The sequence below is a fragment of the Stegodyphus dumicola genome, chromosome 10 (assembly GCF_044657685.1).
Source record: "Stegodyphus dumicola isolate Sdum_Otavi_A_Nest chromosome 10, ASM4465768v1".
In the NCBI taxonomy this organism is placed as follows: domain Eukaryota; kingdom Metazoa; phylum Arthropoda; class Arachnida; order Araneae; family Eresidae; genus Stegodyphus; species Stegodyphus dumicola.
Window position 1 is genome coordinate 173,035,485 of NC_140777.1, and position 22,703 is coordinate 173,058,187.

The 22,703-nt window shown below is 32.3% G+C and overlaps 1 protein-coding gene across 2 annotated transcripts in view; it reads right to left on the minus strand.

The window, feature by feature from the left end:
* LOC118193995 (POU domain, class 3, transcription factor 4-like) overlaps nucleotides 1-22,703 on the minus strand; it is a 157,268-nt gene that overhangs the window by 108,677 nt on the left and 25,888 nt on the right. Inside the window, exons 2-3 of one of the 2 annotated variants that reach the window (XR_004759030.2) lie at nucleotides 21,176-21,300; nucleotides 15,475-17,357 (exon numbers count right to left, since the gene is read on the minus strand). Coding sequence is in view for 1 of the 2 variants with exons in the window: in XM_035365167.2 (XP_035221058.1) it covers nucleotides 15,880-17,088 (1,209 nt within the window). In the remaining variant the exon portion in view is untranslated. Of the gene's footprint in view, nucleotides 1-15,469; nucleotides 17,358-21,175; nucleotides 21,301-22,703 lie in introns of those variants that run through there. The other variant, XM_035365167.2, reaches the window with a different exon arrangement.

Here is a 22,703-nt window from a genome sequence, read left to right on the forward strand (position 1 = left end):
CTTACTTATGTAGTCACCTTCTGTCTGCTTTCAAAACTGTCACTTTCAGATGTCATCATCTAAGAGCAGGAGAATAAAATGAGAAGTTACATTGTGTATTGTGTGCGTCCCTCTCTCTCTCTTTATATTAATATACTAGCGGAAGTACTCGAAGCCAGTTAAGTTAGATTGAGAGTAATGTATCTAACAACAGAAAGAACGATACCGCTATAATCCTTTTCTAATAACAATGCGAAAAATATGATTCATAGTCATACATTTTTTCATTCTGATGCGATATGGAACCCACATAAAGTATTTGGATGGAAAAATAAACAAATTCTCTCTCATTTTATCAGCAACAATGGCACCAGTTTTTAATGATTTTTGTCTTTCTAATCAAGTGGTCGTAAAAGCTCAAGTTCCAGCCAATATTTCACCTCTAATCTATTTTAATCGACTACATGTGGCAAAAAACTGATCATAATTAATCAGAAATTAATAAAGCGAACAGACATTCTTCTTTATATTTCTTCTTCTTTAGGCTGATTAAAGTCGTACGAAGATGGGAATAGTCGAAATGGCTACCCACGAATTTTTGGAATCGAGAATAATGTATAATGTAATGTTTGGCAGCGCTATTTGTATTTCATTGTAAAACTTATAAATTTGTTGTTAACAAACTCTAGAATATGAAAGCGAGTAGTAGCAACAACTTTCGAAATAAAAGCAGATTTTCATCTCCAGCTTGCGAGACTGTTGCCACTCGGAAAAATGAGGTAGAAAAGGATCGTTTTTCCGAGTTTTTAATTAATATCTCTGACTTTAGCTTGTTTTTTTTGGGGGGGGAAGTGAACGTTGACCTTTTCCAAGACCCAGAAAAGAATCGTAGAAAGTTTGACGACGATAGCTATAGTTGTGACTGAGTGATTAGAGGACAAACACACAGACTTTCTTCTTTATATATATAGATAAATATACACATATCTTTATATATATAGATATATTATATATCAGACGGTAGGGAAAGAAATAGGAATACCCCATATTATAATTAATAAAAAATACTATTAACAATTTAACAGTTTTTTTTTCAACTAATTTAATCTAGAAAAAAAATTATTTTGATTATGTTAATCAAATCAAGATTAAAAATAAACATAGATAGACATAAAATAAAACTAAGTTATAAATGACATGAAAAATCAAATTAAGATTAAAAATAAACTGTTAATAACGGAAGAATAAACATTATTAGACATAAAATAAAACTAAGATATAAATGACATAAAAAAACATTTACAGAGAACTTAAATAATGTCATTGAATTCAAACTCGCATAAAAAGGCTCACATTTATTATTATTTTTTTTTGATTGGTGATATTAAATTTTCCATCCTTCACTAATAACAACTTAACTTTTTTTACTTCACTTAACTACATTTTTTTTAGAGAGGGCCTGTCAAATCTTCCCTTGGTAAATCTAGACTTGATAGTATTTAGAAATGGTCCGATATTAGAAATTTTAGTTAAAAACAGGGCTGAAAGTACTAAATATTACTAATATAATTATGCTAGGGTACTAATAAACAACTAAAATTCTAGTATCAAACTGCTAGGGTACTAACAGCTATACCTAAGGGTACAAGGGTAAGATAGTTTAGCCTGCAATGGAACCAAAAAACCACAGCTTATTTTTAATTTTTATAGAAAATTTTGCTCTTCAAGGTTTATGCATGAATTTAAATATTGTATATATGTATATTTATATCTATGCAACGAGAGGCTATGTTCACTGTTATTCTCTTTGTATTAGATATTACTAAGTGGTTGCTTTAAAAAGAGTCAACAAATAAAAACAAAATGACTAATTTTAAAAATAAAATTTTCAAATGGTATGTCTATGCTCGAACTCATTATTAGAATAACTAATAAATGTAGCTAAAATGTCACAGCATTAAACACATTTATCACGCCCGAAACCGGACAAAATTCCAGTCATAAGTCACAATTCCTCATTTTCTGCCTTAATTTTGATTTATTACTCCCAACTTTAACTGCTGCATGAATTTCTGTAAAATTTAAATGTGTTTCGTCGTTTTATATCTAAAAATTCCGAAGTCACTGTATGTTCTGTAAAACATTCCCACTTGTTAGCCACAATAATATCGAATAGCTAAAAAGCAATTCATTAAGTAAAAAACAACATCAAATCAATAATTTATATTGCTAAGTATCTATTAATTTATTCTTAGCTCCTCAAGAATTTACTTAAACTTCTGTTTCTTTGTTTCCAAGGCTCAGCGGTTCTACAATTAATATTGTGATTATTTAAATTTGATGTGCTAAATAAGAATGTTTTCTCAAATTCTGTTCGCTTCATCATTATAGCAAATTATTTCGTCGCAAACGCACATTGCTGTTTAAGAATACACTTCGTGAAAATGCATATTTTTCTAGCACATCCATTTGAAATCAATTTTCATTTCCACAGATCATTTTGAAATGCTTGGGGAATGACTAAAGTAAAATCACATTTCTGACCAAATGACAAAATAAACAATTCATTAAAATTTATCATTTACAATTGAAGTCTAGTTTTGTGGCTAAAGTACTTAAAGTTTAATGCCTAAGATAATTTTTGGTAAAATTGAAGGGGAAAATTGCGACTTCATTCATCATGATTTACATTATATTCAGCTGTTCAGAGGAACTGAATTGCTTTTTGAAAAACAAAATAACAATTTTCCATTCGAAGTAACCATGTCCCTTACAGAATTTCTAATTTCCATTCAGATAATTTCAAAGGAATTCTTAGACTTAAACGTTTTGGCAATGTGTAAACTACTATTTGAATCACAATCGAATGATTCAACTGTATATATTTAGAGCCAGTGGTTCGCAAACAGCGCCGGTATCGCCTTGCGTTATCTTCTGTGGTCGGCGCGGATTAAGACTTTTGTGGGTCCGGATTAAGACTTTAAATCCTTAGGGACATGAAAAGTATATTTCGGATTTTAGTACTCAACATACATTCAAAGGCTATTCCTCCCCAATCCCTTCTCTCTTGTTCTTGGTTTAGGCGCAACATACATCCTATTATAAAACAAGCTATGGGGAATTTTTATGGCCGCCCCTTTTCATGATGCCCTAAGCACGAGCTTATTTTGCTTAATGGTTAATCCAGCTATGTCAGTCACTTATTGGGGCGAAGTGAAATATTCTAATGCTTTCATAAAAATGATATTTAGTCCACGTGCTTTTAGAATCAGAGTATTGCATGGATGTATTGGTGTTGTGATAGGAAAAACATACGCTACATTAAATTACTGTTTGTGAATATCACTATCAGCTAATGCTTAAATATTACTTTGGATTCAAGGATCCTCTAGGTTGGTTTGGTTTATTGAGATTACGGCAAAGCACAAGAGGGCTATCTGCCTAAGGGGAGGAATGCCTTCGTGGAGGATTTTCTAAGGGAAACTGGCTCGTATGCACGTTACACATGGGGAAAACCATTAAAACGCCCATGCAGCCAGCCCGTTCGTGGGATTCGAACCTCGGACCGAACTACCAGTGTTCAGCGACTTTACCGCTCGGCCGCTGGTGGGCCCAAGGATCCTCTAGAGGCAAATTTTCATCTGAATGTAGGGGGAGGAATATCGATCTGTTATGTCGCTATGTACCGAAGACAAGTACATTGCCGAGTTGACTGACTTCTGGCTATTTATTAATATGAAGCGTCCATGTGGAACATCATGTTTGTGCAAGTGCAAGTGTGTTTTATGACCCCTTCCCCCAAAAAAATGTGGAACAGGAAATGAAGCGGTTATGTCCAGTTTTCTATTCCAAATTTAAAACAAGAGGGGGTGGAATATTCCATTACTTAGTATTAATTTAGTCAAAATATGTACCATTACCATTACCATTTAGTCAAAATATGTATGTAATAAGATATGATTGTTCAAAATATGTACTTATTTTTTACATTTTACATAAATCATACCTGAATTTGAAGTATGAATTTCTTTTTTTCTAAGCCAGTTTTAGCTTTAACTGTTACATAAACTTAAATTTAGTTTGGTTTGTGCACTTTAAAATGTGGAAAATTCTGCTATTCCAACAGCACAGCGAATCAGAATCGAATAGAATATCTGGATTTCTGCTGTGATCGGAACAGTTAATAATTATAAATCAAAAATACATTCGTAATAACAATTCACATTTTAATATACTATCACATGCTTAAAGATTTTGAAGCAGGGCATCCGAATAATAATATACGGTTATGTAATATTATCAACAGCATAACACATACCTAGATAAGATAAACTTCCTTTATTTCTTAACACAAATTCGGAATTATCTGAATGTATCATCTTTTATCAGGTGCAGAACCATCGCACGATATAAAATATATCACGATATGTGTGAAATATTCCTTTAAGGGGACGATGAGCTAGATAAAACGGCTGTTTGTTGGCCAACACGTAGGCTAGATCTTGCTCAACTGATTTCTTATTTTCGAATAGTTTTAAAATATACGAAGTCAGAAATCTTGTTGATGCTCACCTACGGCTGAGTGGATAAGACTACTGAACTCTGGCAGTTCGACCTGGGACGTGATTCCTGGGGATAGCTGGCTCATGCGGCTGTTCGGCTGCCTGAGGTTCTCAAAATTTCCTCCCGTACGTAACAGAAAGGAAAATAAATTTTCCTTCGAAAGCCCTTTACGAAAGCATCCTTCTTTTAGGCAGATAGCACTCCTGCTTTGCTATAATTTATTTAAGATCAGCATCATAGTCTTATCCATATAAATAATCTAAAGGAAAATTTGAGAGTACAATAAAACTCCTTCTCTCTCTCTTTCTCTCAAAAAAGAAAAGAAAAGAAAGGAAAAAAAAAAAAAAAAAAAAAAAACACCACCTTTTAGCTTTTCCCCGTTTGTGTATATTTGCAAGCACTTTAACAGCCTTTCAAAATGAAATAACACTTTTTAATCGATTAAAACATTTATACTTTAGGAATCGAACAAAAAAAGGAAATATACTCAGTGCAGCAGAATTCATTTTAAACTTTTGATTCAATCTCAATATAAATAGAAATATTTATAAACTTGGAACTGAGCAACTAAAGGCCCAACTTTAGTCAAAGTGTCACCAGAATAACCAATTTAAACAAGTGTCACCAGAATGCTTAATGGACTTATGAAATTTACGCTAATACAAGCAGCCTCAAAAAAAAAAAAAAAAAAAAGTGAATTAGCACATAAGTTCCAACCATTCCTATTTATGGAAGGGGGATTACGTTTCTGCAATGTTTTGGCGGAATTTTACTGAAATTTAAAAATCTGTATTTTGCATTATTGCTACCTTTCTGGAGCTGTATTTGTAGCGAGTTATTTAATCAGTTCTACCTGAGTTTTATATGATTTGATTTTTCTCTTTCCACATACACGTGTTACTTCAAAAGTTCTGCTAGATTTCTTAACGCGTAATGAAATTACATTAAATTGGTAACTTTATATAATTTCATAACGCATTAAAAGAACTTAAGCAACAATAATATAGATAATGATGGTACTACATGCAAATAACTTTCGGTTTGATGAAATGCAACAATATTTATATTATTTTTAGCTTACAAATGCATTTTTATCACACACACACACACACACACACACACAGGGAAAAAAAATGTAACGTACTATATATAATTATCCAATACACGTGAAAGATAAATAAAGGAACTTGGTAAATTTGGGCAAGAAACTTCGCAACTTCTTGTGCAAGAATATTTAAATCTTAAATTAAGTTTCTTCTTGATTTAAACTACAATATATTTTTCGACATTTTTGGTTTTTTCTTTTTCGGCTTGATTTGGTTTTTATGTTTAGTTCTTGCATAATAAGACGACGAAATACATTCGCTTCAATTAATTACTGCTGTGATTTAATTGGAAGTTGATTTGTTCCCCTTGAAAATTCAATTAATTTAAAATCAATGATTGTTTCAATTTTTACTTTTATTTACTGTATTTTTATAAAATTCATTAAGTTATTTTGAAGCAGGACACATGAAAAATGAGCAGTGCCCTCGCCGAGTCTAAAACCCTGGACCTCTCGAATATGCGTCGAGTGTGCTTCCAGTTACACCACGAAGGCATGCGGAAAGGAGGGAGGAAATAACTTACAAAATGACTCACGTTTTAATTTTGCCCAAATATTACTTCTAGTGAATCATTTTCATTCGATAGACAATTCTAGAATTTCAATGAATTTTTTCATAAAAATGGACATTTACTAATTTTACTCAACTATTTATTAACTAATTAAAGAAATTACTGTAAAGAACATTTTAAAATTTTTTATTTATTAAACAGTTTATCTTATCTTAAGAAAAACGGCGTAGGGTAATAATACTATCTCTTAATTGGTAGTGACTAGTTAAAGTTGGAGAAATTTTTTTCTTAAAGTGTAATTAAAGTTTACACTTTAATAAAACTAATTTTACTCAACTATTTTATTAACTAATTAAAGAAATTACTATAAAGAACATTTAAAAAATTTTTAAAATTTTTTTTATTAAACAATTTATCTCATCTTAAGAAAAACGGCGTAGGGTAATAATACTATCTCTTGTTAATTGGTAGTGACTAGTTAAAGTTGGAGAAATTTTTTATTAAAGTGTAATTAAAGTTTAAAAAATATATTAATTAGTAATTAAAGTATTAATGGAGAAACAAATAAAAAAGTATTAATCACACTCCGTTTAATGTTTCAAATAGAACTTTTCAAGGGGTTAGCATTTAAAATATTAAACCTGGAAAGAGTGTCGAACACACGTTTCGTTCTTGCTGTCATTATGCGGAACAATCCGTTGCTAATTGATAGTCTTAAATTGTTAAATAATTTTTCTACTTATTCCATAATGACAAGAATAACTCCTACGCGCGTTTCGGCACCGTACTATATAAAGTTATAGTAAGTTCTATATCAAACGAATTGGAATGAAAAAAAAAAAAAAAAAAAAAAAATTGCAGCTCAAAGAAAGAGAGAAACATAATTGAAATAAAGGAAAAAGTATAAAAGTGTACATAAATTATTCATAAATTTTACTCTTTTTAGATAATTATAAAAACGCACGAAGGAGTCTTATAAAATTTTTTTATAAAAGTGAAGCTCAATTAGAAGGCTTATATTTTAACTCCTAGAAAGATAGCAAATGTACTGTTTTTAAAAGAGCAAAGCGAAATTTAAGTGCACAAAAAACGATGAATTCATGAGTTCCAGTAATATATTGAAAGGATCTGTGTGTGGGGACATTCCATAAGAGGAAAACATCTGCATCGCAAAAAAATACTAAAATATCGAACATTTGAGAGAGCACCGCAATAAAGGAGTTACTAATTAATTTTTTTTTAATTATTTTTATTGTTAGTCCAAACGAGCAATTCTCCCAGAAGGATTATTAATTTCGTTTTGGCATTTTGCGTCGATTATTCACTATAAACTCGATTCAGTTTTCAAATCGTTGCCACCAAATATTAGAGTCCTGAGTTATATTTAAAGAAATTATATAATGAAGAATCTGCATAAAATGTATGTATGTTTCTCGCACTGTGATAAAACAACGATAGTTAGAGCTATCAAATTGTGAATAACGTACGTTTCCACCCGAATATGAGCATCCGGAAGCCCAAATTTGGAATTTGTTTTATTTTCTATTTCAGAGGTTCTCAACCTTTTGACTAACGCGTACCATCTAAACAAAAATTGAAAACCTTTAGTACCACCACTACAAAGAACCACTACCACAAACACTCTTGAACAGAGCTCAGATCTCATAAATTTACGAGTGTTGGGGAAAAAAACTGAACCAGGATGTTGGTGTTTTAATTTTTGAATAGTTAAAAATACGTCTTTTCTTTGCATACCATATTTTTCTCTAGCGTACCACCTGGTCTATGCCATATTTTGTAAATCTTTAACGATTTTTTGTTTAACAAAATCAACAACTTCAAAGCGAAAAATGGCAACACGACGTAAAAAAAAAAAAAAAAAAAAAAAAAAAAAATTATTTCTAGCGCGCGAGACTGTGTATCGGAAATTCTAAAGATATGCTCATTTTAAAATTATTTCGCGATATTGCTGTTAAACTGAATTGTATGGTTTAACTGAGAAGAACATGATATTTAATACATAAAAGTAACACACAAAACATAAAAAAAAAAGACCCTTTGGTCGTAATGTAAAATTTGAAATCTTTCATTTTTTTTAATTATTTTTTTTTCTTTTATTATATTATTATACTTGAAAGTGAAAAGCGGAAGGTTCAATTTTAAATCTAGTTAAATAAGCTTCAAAAGTATTTTTAAAGTTATTTTAAGTGTCAACAAGTCCAAATATATTTTAAATTTAAATATCAGTATACGCAAGCATGCATTTAAGTGAAACAGGCGCCAAATTTCGTTAATATATCTGCATAATCATTTATGAAGATCAGTAAAACTCGTTCATTCACCTACTTTGTTGTCGAAAAAATAGTAAAATTCCATGACGTAAAAATACGACAATATAAAATAAATAAAATAAAACCTCGCTATTCTTTCAAACCTCTGCTTTTTTCATTCGTTGTATTTTCTTTCCACAAAAATAGCACTAAACTAATTCTGGAAAATGGTTCAAAGAGATCAATATACTACAACAATTTTTACGAGAATCCAAACGTATTTGTCATTTAAAATGATTACGCTGAATAAATGCCCGGACGTTGGCAAATATAATATTCAGGAAAAAAATTGTAACAAAGCCAACGGTGTATAGATTTCTTAATGTACTGCTTCAAATCAGCATATACTTAAGGTATTAGCATACGTAAACATCGAGAGGAAATAAAAAACGCACGCGCTTGCATAAGTTCATTTTTTCCATCCGCAATGCTTCGCTTCGGGTTTTTAAAAAGAATTCTTCAAAAGTTTGGCTTCTGGAAAATAGGGGCAAAGCATTCTTTTTGATTGTATGATAAAATTGAATTCTTAAAATCCTGAAAATAATTTTTAAAAAAAATTTAATTTTGTCAACAGAATGTCTAGGATTTCAAATTGTGCTCTTCGTTTACAACAGTTTTTATTCCGTCCGTTCCTCTAGCTCTCAACAGAGTTAATAAATTTGATTGGTATTTAGCATTTTATCTGTTTTTAATGTAAAAAGCAGATTAAACATGATGAGTGTTCCTCGCCAATCTGTATTTTAAAATTCCGTGAAATAGAGCGATGAGTTGAATCATACGGTATGTACTTTCAAATAAGAAAGAAATTTAGCATTTATTAACTTGAAAATGTTACAAAATGTTACAAGTTTGATGTTATATACTAAATGCGTAGTGCAGAACTTTGGATTTGCCAGGTTTTCTTAGAAATTTCTTTATGAAGACATCTCTCTTATTCTTAGCAGAGAACCTAATAATGCTTCGCCATTAGCTAAATAATCAACTTCTAGCCTTAACAATCTTTATTTTATATCAGCTACATTCCTATACATTTATTCTGTATTTATCCTCTATAATTGCTTCTGTGTTTATCGTCTTTTGCCAAGATTATTACCTTCGCGTTCATTAAAATTTATCTACTTGCGTTTATAACCATCCAAAATCTTAAACTGGATAATTAAAAGATAAAAACGAAAATCTGAAAGGTTTCAGATTTTAAATTACGTCCAAAGGGGCATTTTTTTTTTTAACATTTTGTATGTTATATTTATTTATTAAATATCAAGTTCTTCGCACTTAAAACATAAAACTCAGTTCAACAGCAATATCGCAAAATAGTTTTAAAATGATATCTTTAGAATTTCCGATACACAGTTCCACGCGCCGGAGATAAAAAGGTTTTTTTTCACCGCTAGAGTGTTGCATTGTTCGCTTTGAAATCCTCGAGTTTGTTAACCAAAAATTCGTTAAAAGTTTTACAAAATATGAAATGGATCATAAAACAAATTCCAAATTTGGGCTTCCACATGCCCATATTCGCAGTAGGATTGCGTCATTCAAAATTGGACGGCACTAGGTACCGTTGTTTTATCACAATGCGAGAAACATGCACACATTTATGCAGATTCCTCATTATTTAATTTCTTCAAATATAGTAAAGGGCGATAATATTGGGTGGCAACAGTTTGAAAAGTGATAGGGACATTCAGAGTGATTTGACGCAAAATCGCAAAACGAAAACATTAGTCCCTCAGGGAGAAAGCCCCTTTGGACTAAAAATGCTGCTTTCACGCACACACATATATATGTATCTATACTTGATGAAATTTTAGAAAAGTTTGTTACATTTATTTTCGTTCATAAATTCTCTAAATATGAGAAACATTTAACGGAATCCGTGACATAAAAATTCTGTTAAATAATCTTCCAGAGCTTCTTTATTTTATAAGGGGGAAAAAGCTGTAATTACTGACAAGACAATGGCACATAAGCCAAAAAAAAAATTATTTGAAAACGTTAAATGCAAATAATTTTAATAAGTATGAATATGATACACAATTAGGCAAGGTATATAAGAGAAATGTTGCAGTTATCTTTTATTACATTTTCATTCTATCCAGCTCATTTTTTATGGAACATCTTAAGAGCCTTTTTAGCATCGCAGTATATTATGAATAAAAACGCACTCAACACGCGAGCTTCACAGAGCTTAGATGAGAGCCTGCCAGTGGCCGAACATAGGAGCGCTAAACACTGGTAATTTGATCCGAATTTAAATCCCGGACAACAGAGCTAGCTGCGTGAGAGTTTCCATCTTTGCCACCATGTATAGCATGATAGTCAACTAGTTTTTCTTGAAAGATCTTCCAAGAAGGCATCGCTTTCCTTAGGTAGAAAGCCTTCGTGAGTTTTAACATAATCAAAATAACTAGCATAAAAATTGCTGAGGCTAAATCTGTTACTAAGATTTCACAGGCAATAATTCTGTTATCTGTAACAAACGTGACAATTCTTCTAAATATTTAAATAGACATTTTGGTCTCGTACTTTTTTAATGCTGTCACATATATATCTGAGAGACGAAACACGGAGAATAATTTGTTAGAAAAACAAGCGTAATAAAAGCAAAAGCATTCATAAAAGAAAATGAGATACAAGTATAATGCTTTATTTTACTAAAAGCACACAGCCATGTTTGAATTTTGAAAACTGCTGCCATTATCGGAGTTAAAAAAATGTTTTCTTATAGTTTGAAGCAGCGCTTCTCAACCTTTTGACTAACGCGTACCATCTAAACAAAAATTTAAAACCTTTAGTACCACCACCAACAACACTCTTGAACAAAGCTCAGATTGCATAAATTTACGAGTGTTAGAGAAAAAACTGATTTAGGATGTTGGTGTTTTAAATTTTGAATTTAATAGTTAAAAATACTTTGCTTCTTTTGCGTACCACCTATTTTTCTCTTGCGTACCACCGGTTGAGAACCCCTGGTTTAAAGGATAAATAAATTTCGAAAGGCCATGGCTTTTTAATAGTTTATTTTTCCTTTAACGTCCAAAAGTTGCCACAGTTCTGTTGAACGTTCTGAAGTTTAACTTTTGACATAGGCATTAAAATACTTCAATTTTTCCCAGACAAAGAACTACATTTCATGTGACTATCTATCTTCGTTTTACAGGCTTTGTTCCTTTACAGGTTCATCGAACATAAGCCGGTGGGCTCAAATCCAGCCAAATTAATATTATTTGAAATTTTTTTAAAAAGTCCGAGATTTAAAAAGTGAAGCATATTTACAAAATAAAATTTTCAAAGTACAAAAATATCACTGGACACTGTCCTTCCTAAGGTGAGCTAACATACAAAATTTTTTTCGGAACATAGTTGATGTCGCATTTTCACCGCAACTCGAAGCTTAACCGCAGAAATATGAGCTGCATTTCAAAAGCAGCGATCTAAAATTCTCACCTTTAAATAGAGAACAAAAGATTTGGTTGCTCTGCGAATAACTGTTTCTAAAAAATGGAAAACCTTTAAAAAAAATCTTCTGACAAGCTGAGTATTTTACCAGAGATTCTGCACATTTCTGCATCAAATACGAGCAGACGCTGAATACTTAAATACGCAAAACATCCCTATCTAATCGTTAAATTGAGCGTTTAGCCTACAGACGAAAAATAAATTAGTGTGATAAATGACTTTTTTATTAATATTAGCTTGTGTATTTATTACGTCAAATTTTACAGTTCATTAAATAAGCTTATCTGTGTATAAATTTGGAAAATCTAATCATACAGCTCTTTTTTAATTTTTCTTTAAACAAAATATGTAACAGCAGTTGGGCCACTAATTAACCACGTTAAAGTGCCCCATGGCAAAAAGGGTTTGGGCATTCCAGTTCCACATCATATCAAATTATAAAATTAATTTAAATAAAAGGTGCATAACCATTTTATGAATCCGAATCACTGGAAGAACAATTTTTTTGGGGGGGAGATATCTGACACCTTCATGTAAATATAACAAGAAGTTAAAAATTATAATTAAATCTATATTTTTAAAAAGACATTTATTTTACATTTGCCAACACTAGTTACAATTAGAAATTTAAAAGTGTCAGAAGTTACATCTTCGCAGGAACAGTATGTAAGAGGTACTTGAAGTAAACATTATTAATAAAAAGTTTAGGTGATTTCTAATAAACACTTGTCCTCCAAGATGGTAGAGGAGCCCAAGAGGCCAAAGCCTTGGGCACCATTTTTGATTACATTATTTTAAGAATAGAAGACATTCATTTATTTAATGATCATTATTTTTACTGAGACTGCTCAGTATTTTTAAACGTAACAGTAATATTGCTTATTTATTTATTTATTATAATTAAAAATTAGTATTACTTTCACAATTCCTATTTTCTTTTAAGATTAATTTTGAGATGTGTTTTTTTTATTTATCACAAATGATCGAAATATCGTAAGGAAATGTCAGCAAGGCACTTTATTAATGAGGCAAATTTACAACCTAAATTCATCAAGATTTAGATTTATATCTTCAAATAGAATGCATTTTTTACGGACATCTTGAGACGTGACAGATATAATCTATTCCATAAGAGAATTTATCCTCATAGATATTAATAAAGGACAGTGATATGATCTAGAACAGCACATATGATTAAAGCGTTGCCAGGTTTAACGAAAAATACAAAAGTACATGAAATACACTAGCTCACTTCGAAGATCATCTAATTTGGAAATGGAACTTTCTTATTATTTTAGATCGAAGAAATCTATTACTCTTTTCCAGTGATCGACACAATGATCGATAAGATGCATTTGAAAATTCAACAGATTTTAATCAGGATTTTACAGGATTGAGGTTTGACAAAATCACATTTATTATGTAAATCTTTTAAACAGCTATAATTTTAAAGACGCACATAATCTCGAAAAACAAAAAAGAAAAGGAAGAATTTTAAGTCTTTTGAAATTATGTGGAAGTTAATCATAAACTGGAAAGTCAACTGGAAGTGAAACGAGGGCTTTTATTTTTTTATCTTACGTATTGGAAATCACACCAATTAATAATTGTCACACAATTCAACTACCAATTATACATTTAATAAATTAATAAATGCAATTCAGCAATCAGTTATTCGTTTAACAATTAACTGCCTAATGTCAAAATCAAGATACATTTTTATTTTGCTTGTGTTTTAAGATATTTTAAGACGCTAGAAGTCTTGAAATACAATGATTTCAGGTTTATTTTGTACTTTGTAATTAAATTGTTAGTTTTTTAATAGAACAACATTTTAATTGAATTATGTTATATTATTAATAAATAGAACAATTAGAATTGTTAAAAAATAGAATTCTTGAAATACAATGATTGCAGGTTTATTTTGTATTTTATAATTAAATCATTATTTTTTATTAGAGCAACATTTTAATTGAATTATGTTATATTATTAATAAACATAACAATTAGAATTGTTAACAAATAGAAGAATTCTTGAAATACAGTGATTTCAGGTTTATTTGTACTTTATAATTAAATCGTTATTTTTTTAGAACAATCGTTATTTTAATTAAATTATGTCATATTATTAATAAATAGAAGAATTGGAATTATTAATGAATAGAAGAATTAGAAATCGAATTTACAACAACTAAGTTCATAAATTATTTTAGTAATGATACTTATTTATATACCTGTCTATATACAGTATGAAAAAACCCTTTACGTAAGTGACAAACAATACAAAATATTTGATTTATTTATTTATTTATTTTCGGAAAAAAATAAGGATTCGTGATCATTCAAGTATAAAATATTACCTTCAGTTACTTCGAAATTTCAGACAATTTTCCGTGTTTGAAAATATTTTTGTAATTATGCATATATTTTATTAATTGACTTCTATATAATGCAGTATTGTTAATGGTTTGATATCTACAGGATATTTTTATATAAAATAATTCCAAATTGTTCTATTCCAAAGAAACTTCAAAAATATATTAGATGTAAGAAAGAAATTCTTCTACTGGTGATATTGAATTCATTTGTAGTTGTCATTAACAGAATATATTAGATAATGTATAAAAAATGTTGCTTCTTTAAACAGAGTTGCAGAGCTCGTTTTTCTAAAACAGATAAAAGCAAACTTTAAAAGTTAGCAAAATATTTTCGTTTATATTATCAGAATAATTTCAACAGAAGGAGAATTTACCTCTATAATATGCAGTGTCCTACTATTTTAAAACATTACCCTATTCGAATATGAATTAACTACTGCGTTAATAGGAATCAATATTTTACTTTCTATATCTTTTCATTAATCTGAAGCAACGTTTTACTTTCGATTCCAATATCTTTCCACTTTTCACATTCTACTAAAATACATCTTTCTTGAACAATACGTATTGTTTATTCTCCACGTTCTCCCATTACATCAACACTTGCAATTCATAAGCTATATTCTTATAAAGCTTATCCAATATTTGCAGTTTCTATATATAGTTTGTCACAATACAGAACATATTTTCAGATGTTACACATTCACAATGATCCTAGGACATCTATAACAATACCCATAGACTTCACAGATTATTAAATACGTATAAGCAAATAATACAAAAACAGTGCAGCCGGTTGGCTAAATACTATTCACTACAGTATTCACATGTTCGTAAGCTAACAACTGACCAGTACAGTGGTTTAGAGGTGTTTGTTTACACGGTTATTTTTACAGTCTGTTTAATTCTGTATGCACATTTCGCTCTTCGCTAAAAGCAATTTTCTGTTAGCAATCGCAGTCAGCAATTTTAGTATACAGTACTATTCAGTTAGCCGACAATTTAATCAAACCACCAGAATAATTAACTAAGACTTAATTACATGACACTCGTATAGATACACATCACATTAAATGTAATGTTATACTTTGGTATATAGATTAATTTTACTTAACAAAATTTAATAATTATTAAAAAGAGCAACTTACCTTTGTGAGGTGGATGTCACCGCAGTGATTTAGGTCCGATGCCATACACTGAAAACGAGGGGGTTGAGGATCATTTTGCTCGAAGCCGCCCCTTCTGTACAAAAAAAGAGGACCGAAGATTGGCACACAAAAAAGATCATGAAGTTTATTTGTTTTTTTGTTTTTTCTTTCCGCTCTCTTCTCTTCCAGAGAGATTCAGTATTCAAAATGGTCTATCGGAATGAAGGAAAAAAAAAATAGTATTCGAATTCATGTACACTTGTACGAGGCAGGTTCCAGGGCGGAACCTCTGAGGAGCGAGAAGAAAAACTGTGTAGTCGTCGGTAGGGGCTCGCGGTCAGGCGGGAGGTCGTCCGTCGGCTGGCCGGCGTAGTGATGGACGGAGTCCGCGGCCCCGGCCACGGGTCAGTGGGCCGCCGCCATGGAATGCGGAGGCGGTGGTGGCGATTGCATGAGGTTGTTGGGGCTGTGCGCGTGCAGGGGAGATCCCCCCATCATGAGTCCGCCATCACCTCCAGGCGGCATTTGGCCACCCCCACCACCCATATTCATGGGAGGTGTCATACGTTTTTCCTTCTGGCGACGATTGCAAAACCAGACCCTAACCACCTCTTTCTCTAGCTGAAGACTGTCCGCTAAACTGGCAATCTCTTGAGCCGCTGGCTTAGGTTGTTTGTGGAAATGATTCTCTAGAGCTCCTTTCACAGACACTTCGATACTCGTTCTCTTCTTCCTTTTCCGCCCCTGGGCGGCTATCTTATCTATGGAGGTTGGGGAACCCGTAGTACTGTCTGCTTCTTCCAGCCATTTAGCCAGTAATGGTTTCAGTTTGCACATGTTTTTGAAACTGAGCTGCAGGGCCTCAAACCTGCAGATAGTAGTTTGACTGAATACATTTCCATATAAAGTGCCCAAGGCCAGTCCGACATCTGCTTGCGTGAAACCGAGCTTGATGCGACGCTGTTTGAACTGTTTTGCGAATTGCTCTAGATCGTCCGAACTAGGTGCCTCTTCACCACCACCTAATGGCCCGCAGTCATCAGGATGTCTATGTGGATGATCCATTGGATGTGGATGCTCTTCGTGAGGATGGTGATGGTGGTGGTGGTGGTGTGGATGCTCCGCATGTTGCATTTCTCTCATTGCTGGATGCAGCTGGGAACCATGACCTCCTAGCATGCCATTCATGCCATAGTGCTGTAGGTGATGGTGGGGTGATGCTCCATTACCACCATGGCCTCCCATGCCGGACATGTGCGAAGAAGCAAGAGACGAATGGTGCCATGGATGAGATGCAGCCATGTGTTGGGGTGGACGATGGTGGACGCTGTGCAAATCTGGAGGCTTCACATCCTGAGCAGCATGAAGCCCAGGCGGGGGCATTGCTGCCGACCAAGCATCGTTATGGGGCGGCAAGCTGACCCAGTGGTGCTGCGGTGCAAGCGCATGATGTCCGTTGTGACTCTGGTGCTGGGGCGGCATATATTTCATCTCAGGAGGCTCTCGGGCGTAGGCGGCCTGCGAAGTAGCGACCTGCATTCCTGGGCTGTCGGGACCGCTGGCAAGTGCGTTCACCAAGCCGGTGGACGAGAGGTACGGGCTCGAACTAGCCATCGGTGTAAGAACATCTCAACTCGGCGAGCGACGCCGCGTGTTGTGAAGACAGGGGAGAGCCGAACGATCATCGAGCGAGGAGCGGCGCGCCGGTCGCTCCGCCTGGTCGTGACGCGGCAACCAGCCATTGGGCGATGAGGGGTGTTCGCTGTCACAGGTCGTAGAGCTCCAAGGTCGTCCGGGGCGGAGTCACGCTCGGAGATGGATGGCCCTTCGTAAACAAGGGACCGACTTCACCTGCTGTCACGTGCTGCTCTCTGTTCTGTCTGCTGCAAAAGAAAAACCCCTCGTCAGCGAATGTCGATACAGGGAAGCTACTACACAAACGCTTCCTCGCTGAACCTAATAAAGAAACTACTACCTCTTTCTTATCCATTCAAACCAGGTTATCCTCACAGGAATTTCATTCGATTTAACTACTATACAGTTCTTTTGAGCTAATAATATTATATAAATTATTCCTGTTTAATGAATGAATATTTGATGTTGCTTAAATGTTATCATTACTTCTCACAAATGAAAAATTCTCTTAGATTGAAATAGCTTTCAATTTTAAGCCCATTTATTGATCCCCTTTCTGAGCAAAACTTTTTTTTTAATTGCTTATATAGTTTTACCTGAGAAGCTTTACCACCATGACCTGCCTATATATCGTATCGTACTTTTACTGCCTATATATCGTAAAACTGGATAAAAAAACTGTAAATAAAATAATTTTTTAAATATATGCTTTCATCTTCACCTTTTTCAGTCGATGATTTCTCTTTTCCTCTGCAAGTATCTTATTGCACGCTAAACTGTCAATAATAATACAGAAAATGAAAAATTAATTTTGGAAACTATTTGATTATAATGAACTGCACATTCTACTTTTAACTTTAGATTAAAGTGCATATGTACTCTGGGGTTTAACGTAAGGATAATAACTGTAAAAGCGTTTATAATTATATAATTTTATCTTGCTAAGTTTCGGGATGCAGTTTTGAATCAGTAACAAATTTATCTCTTCTTTCATATCACGCAAAATTTCCAATTATTCATGCATGTAAATATTGCATATAAAATAGAGCAAGAAAATGTTGGTTTACATAACATTTTTTTAACGCTTGTTTCAAAAGAAGCATGCGTAGCAATCTGAATATCTAAATGTATGCTACTATAACCGCGTCTCAAGTAACTGTTTAGCAAAGAAAAAATAAACAAATAAAATCTGAAAACTCTCAGACTTTATGTTGCGCCCTAAGGGGCTTTTTTTAACGTTCTATGAGTTACCTTCATTTACTATAATATCATTTTCTTCGCTCTTAAACTATAAAAGTCATATCGACAGCAATATCACAAAATAATTGAAAAAGAGCATATCTTTAGAATTTCCGATGAAAAGTCTAGCACGTTGGAGATAACTCCTTTTTTTTCCCTCTCTATACAGTGTTGCCAATGCATGTTTTGAAATCGTTGAGTTTGTTAACTAAAAATTCATTAAAGTTTTGCAAATTATAAAATAGGTAATAACACAAATTCCAAATTTGGTCTTCCAGATATTCGAGTGGAGGACTACGTTATTCAAAATTTGATGTCTCTAGGGACAGTTGTTTTTTACACAGTGCGAGAAATGTACTTACATTCATGCAGATTCTTCAATGTTTAATTTCTTTAAAACGTTGTTTATAGTGAACCAACGCAATATGCCAAAACGAAATGAATAGCCCCTCTGAGTAAATTGCCATTTTGGGCTAAATATCGAATTTCCTCATTCTTTGAATTAAATAAGTAAATTGTGCACTTCAGCTAATAAAGGTTTACCTATCGATTTTTGCCACGTTAGAGAAAAATAATTGATTCGCCAAAAATTTGCTGTCTAAGATTATTGAAAATCGCTTGGGGGAAAAAAAAAAAAAAAAAAAAAAAAAAAAAAAATTCCTTTTGGCATTTTGCGTCGAAAAATTTAAATGATCGTTTCACTTATCAAATTGTTGCCACCAAATATTATTGCCCTGTGTTATATTTAAAAAAATTGAATAATGAAGAATCTGCATAAATCTATGTATGTTTCAGCATTGTGATAAAACAACGGTACCTAGAGCCATCCAGTTTTGAATAACGTAAATCCTCCACCAAATATGGGCATCTGGAAGCTCTAATTTGGAATTTGGAACTTGTTTTTACTATCGATTTCATATTTTTGTAACACTTTAAAGAATTTTTGATTTACAAACTTAAACGATTTCAATTAACGAGCAATGGCAACACTGTACGGGAAAAAGAAAAAAAAAAAAAAAAATCCTTCTATCTCCAGCGCGCGAGACTGTATATCGGAAATTCTGAAAGTATGCTCATTTTAAAATTATTTTGCGATGTTGCTGTTGAATTGAATTTTATGTGGTATAAGTGCGAAGAAGATGATATTTAGCAAATAAAAAGTAAAAACGATTAAAAAAAAAGCGCCCCTTTGGGCGTAATGTAAAATCTGAAATCTTTCAGACTTTTTTTTTTTTTGCTTTAAAATTTTACGAAAATTCTAGAAATTTTTTTAGGACGATTCAATCTGCTATTAATTCATTATTAATCTGCAATTAATTCATTATTTAGTACATTTTATTTGTAAATTACCAAAGATTATGATCTAACTGAAGGAAATTGATCGCTGAAATGGATTAATCTCTTCAAAAGGGTGCATTTTTATTTTCTATAATGCAGTATCAGAAATGAATTTACTTTTTCCTTTCCCCTCTTCTTATAAAGAAAGAAATATTTCGGAAAATTTAACTAATCTCTCTCTCTCTCTCTATTAAATAAAATTTAAATCAATCAATCAGAAATCAGAATTATTATTCTACTTAAAATCTGTAAGGCACTAAATTATGAAAATGCACTAAATTATTGAGTGAAATAAAATATAAGAAATATCAAAGTTACACGAAATTGTAGAAGAGAGGAAAATTATAAAATATATTAAATCAAACTATATATCTTCAAATATCATTACACGAAGACAAATTAACCTCGAATATAAAAGAATTAACATGTTACGTCTAAAAATTATTTCTTCGTTAAATTTAAAGAATAAACATTTGTCATGTTAGAGAAAAATAATTTTTTCGCCAAAAATTTGCGGTCTAAGAAACAGAAAATTTTGCTGCTACGATTTTTTGCTCTCCCTCCCTTATTTATTTATTTTGAGAAACTGTTCGAAAAATTATTAGATGTCACATGATAAAAAGCTACTTGACATTAATATTAAAAAAGCATTTTGAAGGTACGAGTAATTTATTTATATTTTACACGTTGTTTATTTGTTTTATTAAATTGTTTACTTAATCATTTTACTACTTACTACTTTACTTACTTATTTGTATTTCTTGATGCTTTATAACGTTTTAGATAAATGAGGATTTTAAATGTAGAAGCAAAGAATCTGTCTTCGAAGAAATAAGATAATTCCTTTTTCCTTCTCACTTCTAAGATAGTTGTGAGGCCTAACGAACACTTTTTACGCCTTTCTTTTCTTCTTTTCTTCTTCTTCTTTTCCCCTCCATTTTACAACCATGAAATGCGACTTTAAAGTTATTTAATAATTACTTGTATCAGCGTGTCTTGCCAATTGTTTAAGGCTGCGTGTCATAAATAGTTAAGAAAACCTTATATTTGTATTAAATTGACAAGATTCTTTAATATTAATAGATTATTTTCAGAAGATGTTAATTTTAAATTAAAAAAAAATTTGTAAAATTCTCAAATATATATATATATATATAAAATAATGAGCAACGAAGAATGAATTTCGTCTGTACGTACACCAATAAATTAATTTACGGGATAGAACTTTATTATAGTTTTTACTGATGTATTTCATTCATTGCTACGTGAAATCCCAATTGTTATTTCAGTTGCTGTAAATTATTAGCCACACTTTTAGCCTGTTCTATCACTATCTTCAATTCCGCCTAATTTCTTAAAATTTTGCTAATATGCGTATGTATTTTTTTCAGAAAATAGATAATTATTAATATGTTAATTAATTGATTAAAGCAAAACAAGGTATGATTATTTTCCTAAGAAAAAGATGCCTTCGTGGAGGACTTCTTACTTGAAATCGGCTGATATTCATATTAGACCGGAGAAAAATCATGTCAACCCCAAGCAGCTAGCCCATTTGGAGGGATTCCAACCTGGGGCGGATTGCCAGTGTTCACCAGTCTTTCACTGATGAGGCTAAAAAGAAAACAAAAATACTTGAGAACATAAATATACTTCCTGAAGTTTTTACTCCTCTCAACATTTATCCGCTCTACCTATATACTGAGTGGTTAAGACTGTTGAATACTGTTAGTTCGATCTGGATTAGGCTTGATCGCACGCTACGCGCTTGCCTGCATGGTTGGTTATGTGTTTTTTCTCAATGTAAATACAAGCCATTTTGTTCCATAAAAGCTTCCATGAGATCATCTTTCATCTTAAGCAAATAGCCCTCGTGGTTTTGCCGTTTCCAAATAACACCTAACCTACACTTATCTGAACAATTATCCCTTTTTTCATATTTAAGTAGAGGGCAAGCCCGCCACATAAGCAAGCTGCGGGGCCAAAGAAAAATTTATAATAAGTTCTATTACATAAAATTTGTTTTCTCTACATCAGCTTAGAAGAGACGGATGGCATTTTTAAAATTTCATCTCGTAAGCACTTCGATAGAGCACTCCGAACTGCAATGAAGTTCAGGGAAAAAAGCAACTTGCAGGGTGCGAAAATTAGCGGTTTTAGTGTTTTTAATTAATATCTCAACGAATTAAAGTCGTACGACGATGGGAATAGTTGAAATGTCTTCCCACGATTTTTGGAATCCGGTGGTACTTGTCTTGAAACTCAAGTCCGCCGTTCCGGATGAGATGATATTACAAACAAACAGACAGATGCGAACAGATTTTAATAGTATTAATTAAAGTTTATGATATCTTCCAAAGCGTTTACAATGGTTTCTGTTTTATAACTCGTTGGCAAAATTAAAAATTGGCAAATATTCCAGTTAATTTTAAATTAAAGTTAATTTTAAATTTCTATTAAAAAAAGTAAGGTTTCCGACGCCGGTCCGGAACCCACCAGCAGCAGAGCGGTAAAATCGATGAAAACGGGTTGTTCGGACATAGTTTCGAATCCAGGAGAACGGCCTGCATATAAGCATTCTGCACCGCACCACGCGCATAGGGAAAAATCTGTACTTGTGATTGGACATACTTTCAGATGACATCATTTCTTCTTGGCCTAATGACGTTTAGGAGGGGTTCTTATGGTTTTGTTTTCATTGAATAACGTGCCTCAGTGACACAGAAGCGGGAAAATTATTATTTTTTTTTCCTTTGAAACGAAAAAATTACAGATGGCTTCCTGTTGAAACGTCCTTCTCTGACAAACGCTATTTTTATGCAAAGGTACAAAAGATGTTACACATTAAAAATGGGCTATTTTCATAAAGTAATATCATTCAATTTAAAATACGTATCTCTATTGCTTTGTTGCAAATCTTTATTAGTTTAATTTCAAAAATAAATTTTACTTTTTAAGAATGATTATAAAAATTGTAAATTTATTGTGTGCTTGTGTAATGTTAGCTTCCAACGTCG